This window comes from Saccopteryx leptura, chromosome 3 (assembly GCF_036850995.1).
Source record: "Saccopteryx leptura isolate mSacLep1 chromosome 3, mSacLep1_pri_phased_curated, whole genome shotgun sequence".
NCBI classification, from domain to species: domain Eukaryota; kingdom Metazoa; phylum Chordata; class Mammalia; order Chiroptera; family Emballonuridae; genus Saccopteryx; species Saccopteryx leptura.
In genome coordinates, this window is record NC_089505.1 from 359,548,351 (window position 1) to 359,562,031 (window position 13,681).

Consider the following 13,681-nt stretch of genomic DNA (forward strand, 5'->3'; position numbering starts at 1 on the left):
CAGTGGATAGAGCGTCGGACTGGGATGCAGAGGACCCGGGTTTGAGACCCCGAGGTCGCCAGCTTGAGCACGGGCTCATCTGGTTTGAGGAAAAAGCCCACCAGCTTGAACCCAAGGTCGCTGGCTCCAGCAAGGGGCTACTCGGTCTGCTGAAGGCCCACGGTCAAGGCACATATGAGAAAGCAATCCATGAACAACTAAGGTGTTGCAACGCGCAGTGGAAAACTAATGATTGATGCTTCTCATCTCTCTCCGTTCCTGTCTGTCTGTCCCTGTCTATCCCTCTCTCTGACTCACTCTCTGTCTCTGTAAAAAATAAATAAATAAATAAATAAAAATTAAAAAAAAAAAAAAAGGAACAGGGAGGCAGTGAGACAGACTCCCGCATGCACCCGACCAGGATCCACCCGGCATGCCCACCGGGGGGCGATGCTCTGCCCATCTGGGGCATCGCTCTGTTGCATCCAGAGCCATTCTAGCGCCTGAGGCAGAAGGCATGGAGCCATCCTCAGCGCCTGGGCCAACTTTGCTCCAATGGAGCCTTGGCTGCGGGAGGGGAAGAGAGAGACAGAGAGGAAGGAGAAGGGGAGGGGTGGAGAAGCAGATGGGCGCTTCTCCTGTGTGCCCTGACCAGGAATCGAACCCAGGACTCCTGCATGCCAGGCCGACGCTCTACCACTGAGCCAACTGGCCAGGGCCATTCGTTGATTCTTGTATGTGCCCTGACCTAAGATCCAACTTGCAACCTTTGCATATCAGGATGACACGCTAATCAACTGAGCTATCTCATTGTGGGTTTGATTTGTATTTCACTAATAGTTGGTGAAGTTCTGTATATTTTCATATATTTATTAGCCATTTGTATGATTGTCAAGGTGCTTATATCCAAATCTGTATTACAAGTATAACACTGTAGAATCCATAAGCTTATATGATTACATTATAATTTTCTTATGTACTTGATTTTCCTTTTAATCTGTTTTTTATTCTGAATTTTATGAATTTATGTTTTCCCATCTTATTGCATGTGCTTGTATTTATATTGTATAAGCTGTCTCAACATGTTTGTGTAATAAAGTGAGGTTGTAAATAACACTCTCTTTCACCAAAATGCAAATATTCAGAAATCATCATTGGTTATTCATAGTCATGTTTTCTCTTTCTTTTGGTATAAAATATTAACACCTTAGAAAGTTACAGAAAATGACATAACAAGAATTTTTTCATCATTTGGATTTTAACATTTGTAACATTTTTCCCTATTTGCTTCAGGTCTTGATTTTTTTTTGTATTTTTCTGAAGTTGGAAACAGGGAGGCAGTCAGACAGACTCCTGCATGCGCCCGACAGGGATCCACCCAGCATGCCCACCAGGGAGCGATGCTCTGCCCATCTGGGGCATCACTCTGTTGCCACTAGAGCCATTCTAGCGCCTGAGGCAGAGGGCATGGAGCCATCCTCAGCGCCCGGGCCAACTTTGCTCCAATGGAGCCTTGGCTGTGGGAGGGGAAGAGAGAGATAGAGAGGAAGGAGGGGGGGAGGGGTGGAGAAGCAGATGGGCGCCTCTCCTGTGTGCCCTGGCTGGGAATCGAACCCAGGACTCCTGCACGCCAGGCCGACGCTCTACCATTGAACCAACCAGCCAGGGCCTCAGGTGTTGATTTTTAAGATAAATTTTTTAAAAACAGATAACAGTCCTTTTGACCGCCCCAGTCCCTCTGGATTGAGTCTGTATTCTGTAGTAAGACCCTGTCCACCGATGGGTTTTGGCGCCAATTCAATGCAAACAGAAATTCCCAATTTGGGGTTCAGTGAGGAAGGACACTTTAGTGCAAACAGCTCAATTGTGAGCCAGCAAAGCTGTGCGACGAGTATGGCTGTGGGACAGCTCAGTGGTGTTGCAGCTCATTATGAAGTAGCATGGCTGGGGAGCAGCATGGCTGGGAGGCAGCTATGGGCCGAGTTGACCCGGGGGTGGGGCCCCTCTCTGACCAGATAGCTCTGCTCTGGCTCAGTCTGTTCCACTCTGCCTACTCTGCTCAGGTCTGCTTCAGCAAGGTGTCTTTGGTGTTTTGGCTCTAGCTGGGGAAAGCTGCCTTAGTCTTGTGTGAAAAGTAGTGCTCTCCCAGCTGGAAGGGAGCTGACTTGCATTGGAGAAGTCCCCACCCCTGGCCCTGATTGGTTCATTCTCAGGCAAACGAGGGTTTCAGATTCACAGTTTGGTCCGAAAAGCACTGATTGGTGAGAATGGAGCTGCTCTGACTGATTGGTAAAGATGTTAATGAAGATATAGTTGCATGGCTTCAATCGGACAGGGAAAATCTCAGTCCTATTGGTTGAAATACAATTCTGGGAACTCCATGAGGGCTGGCTTAGCTGGCAGGAACACAGGGCAGGTAGGAAGTTCAGTGCTGGAGGCATGCAGCTTAAACTGCAGGCTTCTCCTTGAAGCACAATTTGCATGAGAGGCCTCTGTTTTGAAATAGCTGCTTGGTTGTTTTTAAATTTAAGCCCTGTTGGCCACCAGGAGCTCTTCTTGGTAACTTTCTTTTTTCTCGGGGGGTTGATAACCCTCTACTCAAAATATATACTAAATATTTGTTAACTAAGTGATTTGAATTGATGAGTTCTATTGGGGATATTTTTTGTAGTAGATTAACATTTCAAAACTATAAATAAGAATCTTAGACATCTTCTCTGTGCCCTTCCCTTTGAATACTTTGTGTCTTTTATAATTTTTAATAATTGACCCAGTAAAGCACTCACTCACTACCTATTGAAGGAATGAATGAATCTAATTAAAAAGACCAATAATAAAAAAATACTGTAGTCAGATGTGAGAGATAAAGGTGGTAACAATAGAGAAGATGGAAATGTCATTTCCTAGGTAAGGAAGGAAAGGCATGAGGACAGGTTCTCATGCTAATTAAGTGTACTGTGTGCTAGACCACATTGTGATAGCCCTTCCCATTTTCGAGATGATAAACCTTAGGTTCAGAAAGCTTTAAGCAATCTGTCCCAGTCACCCAGTAGTAAAGTAGCAGAGCCAGAATTCATGTATGATTCTAAGCAAATACCCTTTATTCTGCTACCAGACAGCCTCCCCCTTCTAAGCCTGTGTGAATTTTCTCTCTGCTTTTCTAGTTGATTTCAGTGGATTGAATTTCAGGTGGTTTTGGAATTAAGCAAAGATGTCTTTTTGTAGACAGCTGTACATAAGCGGTCCAAAGCTTAAAGAACTGGTGGCCGAAGATATAGATTAAGGAGCATTTAATATGAAAGTAATAACTGAAACTATTATAGTGATGAGCTGTCAGAAAATAAGAGTTTATAGAGAAATTCCACTTTTACTAAAACAGAATGCGATCTCACCAAATCTGTAACTCTGTTAGAACCCACAGGAGCTTTCAGGAATATATATTTTTGATTTTTCAGTATGCAATCTGCATATATGTTAGATAACTTAAAAATTACAGATTTTAAAACCATTATATTGCTATTGTTTAGAAAAAATGCATCAAATGAGTAGTCTACCTTTTGTAACCCAGTTTTTTTTTTAAATTATTTATTTATTTATTTATTCATTTTAGAGAGGAGAGGGAGAGACAGAGAGTGAGAAGGGGGGGAGGAGCTGGAAGCATCAACTCCCATATGTGCCTTGACCAGACAAGCCCAGGGTTTCGAACCGGCAACCTCGGCATTTCCAGGTCGACGCTTTATCCACTGCGCCACCACAGGTCAGGCCTGTAACCCAGTTGTTTTAAGTTTTTAAGAACTGTTTTTTAAGAACCTGTTCAAAGAGATTATTCTTTCTCCTTTAAAAAATGAAGATAGTCACCTTCCCGTATATTGAGTGTATTGTGTTTGGTGGCCCAGATGATGGCACAATACTTCAGTATCCTCTCAAGGGATATAGAATGTGCATAAATTGTGGCCCTTGTGGGATATGGATACATTCATATGGATATTGACAGCAGTTTTATTTTTCTATTCTGACTCATAAATTTTGTTTCATTGTGTTTGAAAACTTAGGTAATAATTTCAAGATGCCTGGGCGTTCCAGTTCAAACTCAGGTTCAACTGGTTTTATATCCTTCAGTGGTATAGAATCTGCTCTCTCTTCCTTAAAAAACTTCCAAAACTGCATCAACTCTGGCATGGACACAGCTTCTAGTGTTGCTTTGGATCTTGTGGAAACTCAGAGTAAGTAATATTTAAAATAATTTATTTTGTGTCTGCTTTGAGGGTACTTGTGTGGCAGCATTACTCTAGGAATGCGATATACTGTTCACCTGATGTGTGTCCTTGGGACAATCAATTAATCCCTCTGGGCATCTGTTTTTTTTTCATCTTGTTCTATATCATACAGCGAAGTACTGAGGATGAAATGAGACTGACTCATTCATGTGTGTTCAAACAGTTATTTGTGACTAGACACTGCACTAGAAATTTGTGGGCTGAAACATGGAGGTTCCTGACCTCAAGGAACATACAATTAAAAGCAGTGGCATTAGTGAACTTTACAGTATAGAAATTCATTCAATAAATTTGTTTTCCAGTAATTTAACTATATTTTGTTCATACTGATTACCTTATAGGCAGACTAAGCTTATGCGAGGGCTACTACTGCCAAGAGAAGGCCTCTACAAAGGTGACAAGTTCAGCTTTCACTTGACCCAGATTTTTGAATTAGAATATCTAAAAAAGATGTTATTTGCTTTTTTTGGATTAGAGTTGTTTTTATCTTATATATGGAGGCAGAGGAACAACATTATGTTTATTTTCTTTTTAAGATCATTGGTTTTTCTAATTTTATTGCCATGTGCCTTCGTGTGATTTTCTTTGTTTATTCTGTCTGATGTTCTTGGAGTTTATGGATTTGTGGGCTTATAGTTCTGATCAAATTTGGGAAATTTTCTGCTACTGTTTCTTCAAATAATTTTTCTGTTCATTCCTTCCTCCTCTCCTCCTGGGACTCGAATTACATGTTTGTTGTACTGCTTCATTATGTCCCGTAAGTCAGTGAGGCTCAGTTCTTTTTTTACCAGTCTTTTTTCTGTCTTACTTTGAATAGTTTCCGTTGCTGTGTCTTCAGTTTCACTAGTCTTGTTTTCTGTAGTGTCTAATCTGCTGTTGAGTCTATGCAGTGAATTTTTTAACTTCAGATGGTAGATTTTTCAGCTGTAGAAGACATAAAGAATGCAATGGAATCTTCTATCTTGCATTTCTTCATTATGTTCATGTTTTCTTTTGTAGTCTTCAACATGTGGAGCATATTTATATAGCTATTTTAATATCCTTGTCTGCTAATTCTGTCATCTCCACTGCTGCTGCTTAACACGGACACTGTATATATTACGTTGTTGAGCGTTTGGATTTTGTTGTCTTCCTTTAAAGAGTTTTGAACTTTGTTTTGGCAGGCAGTTATTTGTGGATACGCAGTTCCTTTCCAGGCTTCTTGTAAGGGTGGGCAGCCTGTCGTTTTGCTTTAGGGACATTTAGCCTTGTTACTAAGCTTGGCCTTTCTGGAGTCTCTGTTGACTGCCCTGAAGGTTCTGGGAGAGCTCTGTGCGGCTGGTTGGAATGTGAATGTCTCCCAGGTTGGAATTTGAGTTTCTCCCAGGACTGTGTGAATTCTGGGAGTTGTTCACTTCACATCTCCCAGCAGTGCTCCTCAGCAGTTTGGGCTTCAGCATCAGGCCCAAGAGGATCCCCTTGATTCTGCTTTCTCTGCATGGCTCTCCCAGGGCTCTGTCTTACAAAACCCTGCTGCCTCAGCCTTCCCGAACTCCTCTCTGGCTCCTCAGTCCTTCGAGGCTTCTGTGCTCTCCTGGGCTTCCTCCTCCCTACTGCAGGGAAGAGGGCCTAGCAGGGCTTAGCTCACTTGTTTCTCTTTTTCAGGAGTCATAGTTCTGCCTATTGTCCCACTGTCTGAAAGCATTTGTTCCGTATATTCTGTTCAGCTTTCTAGTCGTTCATGGCTGGAAATCTAGTTCCATACCAGTTATTCATTCATGGCTGGTAGCAGAAGTCACCCAGTATCTTTAGTGGGTAGCCTCTAACGGTCTTACCCCTGCCTAGCCTGGTTTATAGTGTAGTTGTGGATATTTGACGTCGGTAGGTAGCTCTGGATAAAAGTGGTAATAAAATCTTAAACCATAAGAGGGAAGAGGTGGAATGTAATCTGTCTGTAGGAGTGTATCTGTTTATTTTCAGGATTTGCTTTGAATTCTTAGTGTTTTCACTATAGAGTTTCTTTTTTTTTTGCAGTATATTTTAATGCAAAATACAACGTGCTCTATGTAATCTGAAAAGAACTGTACGCATTGTTTTTTGAAAGGTTCATGCTCTAAAGTAGATATTGGCACAGTTTTTCTTTTTTTTTCTTATTTATTTATTTATTTATTTATTTTTACAGGGACAGAGAGAGAGTCAAAGAGAGGGATAGATAGGGACAGACAGACAGGAACACAGAGAGATGAGAAGCATCAATCATCAGTTTTTTGTTGCGACACCTTAGTTGTTCATTGATTGCTTTCTCATATGTACCTTGACCATGGGCCTTCAGCAGACCGAGTAACCCCTTGCTTGAGCCAGCGACCTTGGGTCCAAGCTGGTGAGCTTTTTGCTCAAGCCAGATGAGCCCGCGCTCAAGCTGGCGACCTCAGGGTCTCGAACCTGGGTCCTTCTGCATCCCAGTCCTACGCTCTATCCACTGCGCCACTGCCTGGTCAGGCCAGCACAGTTTTTCGGTAAGGGATTAGATAGCACATGTTTTCAGCTTTGTGTACCACATGGTCTGTTACATCTCTTACACTTATTATGAAAATAATTTTGATTCTATGGACCTCATAAAAGGTTCTCGGTGACCATAGCCTGAGAACCATTGGTTATGCAAGTGCATAGACTTCTATGAGCAGGCAGTAGATGACATGAGAAATTCCCTACAGAGAGAATACCTGTGATGATGCCCCCACTGGAGTAGTTCAGCAAGACCTTATTAGAAGAGCATATTTAATGTGACACCACACTAATGTGTTGTCCAAGGACCCAGAGAGTAGCAAAACACTTGGTATATAGGGACATTTGAAGGTAATTAGCCTGTAACAGTAGTTAAAAGACTTGTAGGAGATAGAGCCAATGTTAACACTCAGTTTCAAGGTATTAGGATCATCCAGCCTTAGTTCTGTAACTTGCTTAAAGTTAGGTAACTTCTCTGGACTCCTAATGTCTTATCTGTGAGCTAGGGATAAAAATGCCCACTCCATAAGATTGTTGGAATTAAATAGGATGATATATGCTTTTAGCATAGTGTCTATTCAATAGCTATTATAAATGATAGCCAGCTATTAGCACATGTGCTGTCAGCACATGGAAGTGTCAGAACTTGGAACCAAGGCCTGTGATGTGAAGAGGGAATAAGGGGATGAGTGTGGAAGTCTTAAGGCTTTAGGGTTGAGTTTAGTGTAATCAGTAATTCATCAAACATGTTTGTCAGAACTACAAATATTAATAAAGGTTTTCTTCAAGTTGTTTATAATCTACCTGGGAAGAAAGATATGTACATGTTATTAACCCATTAAGTGACTGTTAGTGCCTAAGGGTGATTCTTTTCCAGGGAGTTAGGGCTTTATCATGTAAAGGAGAGGGGGAAAGTGATAAGGTCAGTTTTAGAAAGATGACCCTCATGGCCATCCTGAGGATGCTGTATAGGAAGGAGCTCCCTCAGGTGGCCAGTGAGATGATTTCAGTAGCTCAGGTGAAAAAGAAAGCGAGTTGAACTAAGATATTCTAGTTGTGCTGAAAGGATTTGATTTGTGTGCTCTGTATCTTGCACCCACACTGTCATAGAGGCAGGTCAGTGCAGGGCTTTGCATACTGAATACCTGTTCTTATTCCAGCTCCATCACTTACTAGTTTTGTGACCTCGGGCCAAGGTCTCTAACCTCTGTTTGTTTTAGATTTCTCATCTGTAAAAGGCATTACTGTAGGGATGAAATGAGATGATACAAACTATGTAGAGCAGTACTTGACACTTAACTGCTCGGTAAGTGTCAGCTTTATTATTATTTTAGTCATTTGCTTTGCATTTGAGTTGACTGTTTTGTTGGGAGAAATTAAAGTGCAGAGGAACACCAGGGAAAGTTCTATCTTCAAAGCAGAAAAACTCCCTTTTCCTCATAGTCTTACAAGATTAGGTACACTTTCTGGTGACCTTTTAGGTAGCCCAACTTCATCTCAAAGTAGAACGAATAAGCTTTGTTAAAATAGGTGGTAGTGGTCACTTAGGTGTGATTTTTCTCCCTTGGCACTGCAGTTCTCTTGTCACTGTATAGTTCAGTTATTGGTGAAGGGTGTTCTTGCTCCCAAGAGCTTGAGGGCTGTGGATGTGTTCTGTTCTGCTGCATGTTCTTGTAACCAGGGGATTGTCCCTGCTCATTGTCTAGCTGTGAAATGATTGCTTTTACCTGTTATGTTACAGCAGGGGTTGGGAACCTATGGCTCGTGAGCCAGATGTGGCTCTTTTGATGGCTTCATCTGGCTCACAGACAAATCTTTAATAAAAAAAAAAATAATGTTAAAAATATAAAACATTCTCGTGTTAAAATCCATTCATTTCCTACTGCTCATGTTCATGGTTGCGGGTGGCTGGAGCCAATCACAGCTGTCCTTGGGACAACACCAAATTTTTATTGGATAATGCCTAACGTACATGGGTTGTTGTGTGGCTCTCACAGAATTACATTTTAAAATGTGTGATGTTGATGCTCTCACCCAAAAAGGTTCCCAATGCCTGTGTTACAGCATATGGTGTCTAGGCAGTTGGACTCTTACTACCATGTCTATTAGTTTTTCTTTAAATTGTTGATTTTTCTAGTAATAGCATATTTGATTGAATTGGAAAGTGAAATTGGTTACATTAGGAGATTTTTCAGAAAACCAGAGCCTATTTTTCAGAGTTTTAAATTCATTATGTACTTTACTGCTTTCTTAATCGGAAGGTACTGACCTGATTTACCAGAATTATTATTAACATTAACCTTGAGCAATTGAATTTCGTAAGCCCTTTAAGTGATGTGAATTTGAGGAATGGCCCTTTCCCTAAACTGTTACTGTCCCTCAGAGTTGTGTCCTTTCTCTCTGTGCCTCTCTGCCAGGGCCTGTTCATGGATGGACTTCAGAGGTTTCCTTAATGCTCTTCTGTGGAAGATGTATATGTATATACTAGAAAGCCCAGCGGTCATACGAAATGACCGCTGTTCTAGATATTATAAATTGTAATTAAAATGATTTGTGCAAAGGTGTCTGCTAATTCAAACTGAATTACCCAGGGCAGGCGGCGAGGACGCCCCTTTGCTTACTGCCCCATGGGGTTTCCCCCTTCTACTTGCTTAATTGCTTAAAGTAGAGTGCAATGAAGGAAACCACTGGCGGTACATTTCTTAAGAGCCACAGCTAGCTCAATAAATAAAGGTGATTTAAATAATAAAATGTTAATTCACATGTCAAAGATCTCTTTGTACACAACATTTCTTGTTGTAGATCTTTCCATCATTTTTAAGCTCGCCTTGCAGAGGACCATCAATTATTTTTAATTTTACATCCGTTCTTTCACGAACTCTTGAACAGGCAACATAAAGTTGACCGTGTCCAAATGCAGGCTCAGGTAAAAAAATGCCAACAAACATGCTTAAGCATTTGGCCCTGAGACTTATTGATGGTCATAGCAAAGGCAAGTTTTACAGGAAATTGTCTACGTCTCAATTGAAACGGCAACCCTGTTTGAGATGGAGCCAAATCAATTTTTGCAATGACATGTATTTCACCTTTGGAGGAGCCAGTCAAAGACTTAGCTATTATGACATTATTTTTCAATTGGAGAACCTCTAGTCTTGTACCATTGCAAAGACCACTTCTGGTGTTAAGATTTCTTAACAGCATAATAATTGCTCCAATCTTTAACCTCAGTTTGTGAGGTGGCATGCCAGAAGGCGGGACTATTTGAATGCCGTGGCAACTTCACCCCATTGGCTAGTATAGTTACGCAAGCAACCAATAAGCTATCGGCGACAAACAGACACTTAAGCCACATATAATAAAGGTAAGGATTGAACATTTGATCAGATTCTTGCTAAAAATGAGTGAGGACCATTTGGAAGAAGGGGGTACAGTTTCAATTGCTCAAGGGTCCAGTAGGTAAGAAACCTTGTCAAAGGCTTCTCGATTTTTCTCTATGTATTGATTTTCTTCCTGTGGCTTTATGGAGCCACAGGGCAGAAAGACTTCAGTTATTATGGCCTGGCAGGTAATTGGATGTTGGCTGCACTGTGCCAAAGTAAAGTGATGCAGACGATGGTCCTAATGATACCTGTAGCTGAGTCTGTTACACACTTTCGATGTGTGTAGGGACTGTGCTTTGTCACATACGCTATCTCCTTTGGTCCTAATAGTCATCCTGTGACGTAGGGACTATTGTTATCTCGCTGCATACAGGAGCATACGGGCTTGGCAAAACTGAGTACTTTCCTAGGGTCACAGAATTAGTAAGCGGAAGAGTTGAGATTTGAACCTAAATAGTCTTGTTCCAAAGTTTCTGCCCTTCACTCTTATACTTTGTGGAATATTCATTGTGTCCGTCCAGTGGTATTTGCAGCAGTCAGATAACATTGAAATAACATTTAGTTCAGAAAATTTTAGTTATTTTATTGAAGGTAAATAATATTACATGATTTTCCTTCTCTGTTCTGTCTCCCTGCCCTCCCCTGCCCTCCCCTCCCCTCCCCTCCCCTCCCCTTCCCTCCCCTGCCCTCCCCTGCCCTCCCCTCCCCTCCCCTCCCCTCCCCTCCCCTTCCCTCCCCTCTTGTCTTGTCTTCTCTTCTCTCCTTAATACCACAATAAGGTTGCATGTCTTTTCTGAAACAGCCTGTCAGCTTTTGTCTTTTCTGCTAACGACGTTCTCAGCTTCCCTTGGACAGTCTCGCCCTCTGAAGCCAGAGCTTGCCCTCTCTCGGCCCTGGCCTCTTCTGTTTGTAAAGGCAGAGGTGAATCGGTCATGGAGGGAAGAAGTTGGGACCGTTGTACCCACCCTACTTTGTCTGTTTCTGAGCTCATAATAGCAGGAAAAAGAAGTGATATAGTGAGTTGCCTGAATGATGATCTGCTCTTTCATGTGTCCGGAACTCATATTCTGGCTAAGAATACTCACTTTGTAAACCCGGTTCCTTTTCATCTCAGCTTAGTCTCCACACAGGCAGGACGCAGTCTTCACTTGTAACAGTTACTTCAGAGTTAACGAGGAACAAAGCACGGCCATCCAGTTAAAAATGACAAGGCCATGGACGTTTGGGGTCCTCTTGAGTAACTGAACTTTCAAATTTGCAAGTGTTAAGCATTTAGCTGAGTGAATAGTTCTGTTTCTGGGTGATTTGGAGATAATATTCTAGTTTTACTACTGATATATAAGGCATTCAAAAAATTTAATGAACATAGACAAAAATAAAATTATGATTACTCATATCACCCTATTACCTATCACCTTATTTTATAAAAGGAGTCATTATTTTACCTAAATCTTTTAGGTTAAAGTTGTTTTTGAAAATTAATCATTGGGTAGGCCAGCATATTACCAGCCTTATGAACTTAAGACACTTTCTTAGGAAGAGCCACATTCTGGGTTTTCATTATGTTGTGATATATTTTTCCATCTAGACTACTGTTCCTTGTAGACAGGGCTCTAGTTAATTGGGAAGGGTTGTTTTTGGCTTTGCTTCTGTTCCTTATTTCATAATTATATTATTGACTAGAAGCAGTAATTAGAAGTAGGTGATTATAGAGGTGGTGGTGGTCACAATGACATAAAAAGAAGCAATAACCAGAAGAAGCCTGTGTTTGCATTTCTTGTATAGCTTTTATAGTGAGAGCCAATCATAAAAGCAAAACATTATAGTTACTTAAGGCAATCGAAAGTATATACTTAATTGTATTTATAGTGCTAAAAGTATAAAGGCTTTGCTACAGAATATAAAAAATCAAGCTCTCTAGGAAAACTGTTATTTTGCTGATACTGTGTTTCCCATGTATAAATATAAGAAAAAACGCTACTATTTTATTTCTACTCTACTGTTCATACTTCTGACACTCCTGGGAAAATTCCTCTCTAAGACCTAAATAGAAAATAAACAATTTTACAAGACTTCATTATACCTGCTTCTCTTGATAACTTCATAACATATTTGCACAGAGCAGATGTATATACAGTGGACATTTTGGTGGTGTCTATTAGCATTAGAGTAGATGACTTTTAATTTAAAAAATCAGCTGTTTTTACCTCCTTAGCTTTTTACAAGTTTTCAGGTGAGCCCCTGCCCCAAGATATGTAATCTGCCGTTTGTTTTTTGTTTGTTTTTTCCCTTCTTTTCCAAATGAGAGAATGATAGATAGAGAGACAGACTCCTGCATTCACGGACTGGGATCCACCTGGCAACCCCCTGTCTGGGGCCAATGCTCTGCCCATCTGGGGCCATGCTCTCAACTGAGCTATTTTTAGTGCCTGATGCAGAGGCTTCATGGAACCATTCTCAGCTTAGAGGCCCATGCTCTTGAACCAACCAAGCCATGGCTGTGGGAGGAGAGGAGGAGTGGGGGAGGCACAGAGAAGCAGATGGTTACCTCTCCTGTGTGCTGTGACTGAGAATCAAACCTGGGACGTCCAGACACCAGGCTGGAGTTCTACCACTGAGGCAACCAGCCAGGGCCTGTTTCTGATATCTTAATACCAGCTGGACTTTTTCTTTGTTTTATGGGTGTTGTATTAATATAAGGTTATAGTAATTAAATATATAGAAATATAAAAATATGGTAGATATATAAAAGTAATTAAAAGAATATTAAAAATAATTATTAAAATTAAGTAAAGTTATGCCAATTGGGTAGGAATTAATATAGTGGCTTAGTGCCATAACTCTGTAATGTGATAAACAGACTCTGACTTTCAAGCAGAGCCCAGTTAGTATGTGTGTGTGAAGTTATACATAGATAAAAAGTGGCTTGGTGTTATTTACATTAACTTTGTAAATTAATGAAAATAAGAACATCTTAAAAAGTGGTTTAATGTAAACATTTCAGTAGATTGACATAAAGGGGGTTCCCTGCGAGGAACTCCCAAAAAGGTGTTTTGAGGTGATAATCCTGTAGATTGACACCTGTTAGAAGGAGTTGGCCAGAAAGGGTACTAAAGCTGAGGGGCCTCCGTGCTGCAGTAGTCACCCAGACTCCAACGTTGATATGGACTGTCTCCACGCCGCTCTGAGCTCTGACCAAGGACAGCCGAGAGGAGCACGCCGACGGGGCCCCCTTAAGCTGTACCCAGGCACACCAAAAGGATTTGTGAGTAATAAATTGCCTGTGTGGAGCCTGACCTGTGGTGGTGCAGTGGATAAAGCGTCGACCTGGAAATGCTGAGGTCGCCGGTTTGAAACCCTGAGCTTGCCTGGTCAAGGCACATATGGGAGTTGATGCTTCCTGCTCCTCCCCCCTTCTCTCTCTCTCTCTCTCTCTCTCCTTTCTAAAATGAATAAAAAATAATAATAAATAGCCTGTGTGATTATTGCAACTAATTTGTGTGTTGGTCGTGTCTTTCCTCTGGTGGCATTTAACAGTAGCATCCTCATAGCCGCCTCAAG

General features: G+C 41.3%; 1 protein-coding gene across 6 annotated transcripts in view; it reads left to right on the forward strand.

The window, feature by feature from the left end:
- NSMCE2 (NSE2 (MMS21) homolog, SMC5-SMC6 complex SUMO ligase) overlaps positions 1 to 13,681 on the forward strand; it is a 233,262-nt gene that overhangs the window by 7,508 nt on the left and 212,073 nt on the right. For all 6 annotated transcript variants that reach the window (XR_010750503.1, XM_066379484.1, XM_066379490.1 and 3 more), the window contains exon 2: positions 4,032 to 4,202. Coding sequence is in view for 5 of the 6 variants with exons in the window: in XM_066379484.1 (XP_066235581.1) it covers positions 4,046 to 4,202 (157 nt within the window). In the remaining variant the exon portion in view is untranslated. The remainder of the gene's footprint in view (positions 1 to 4,031; positions 4,203 to 13,681) is intronic.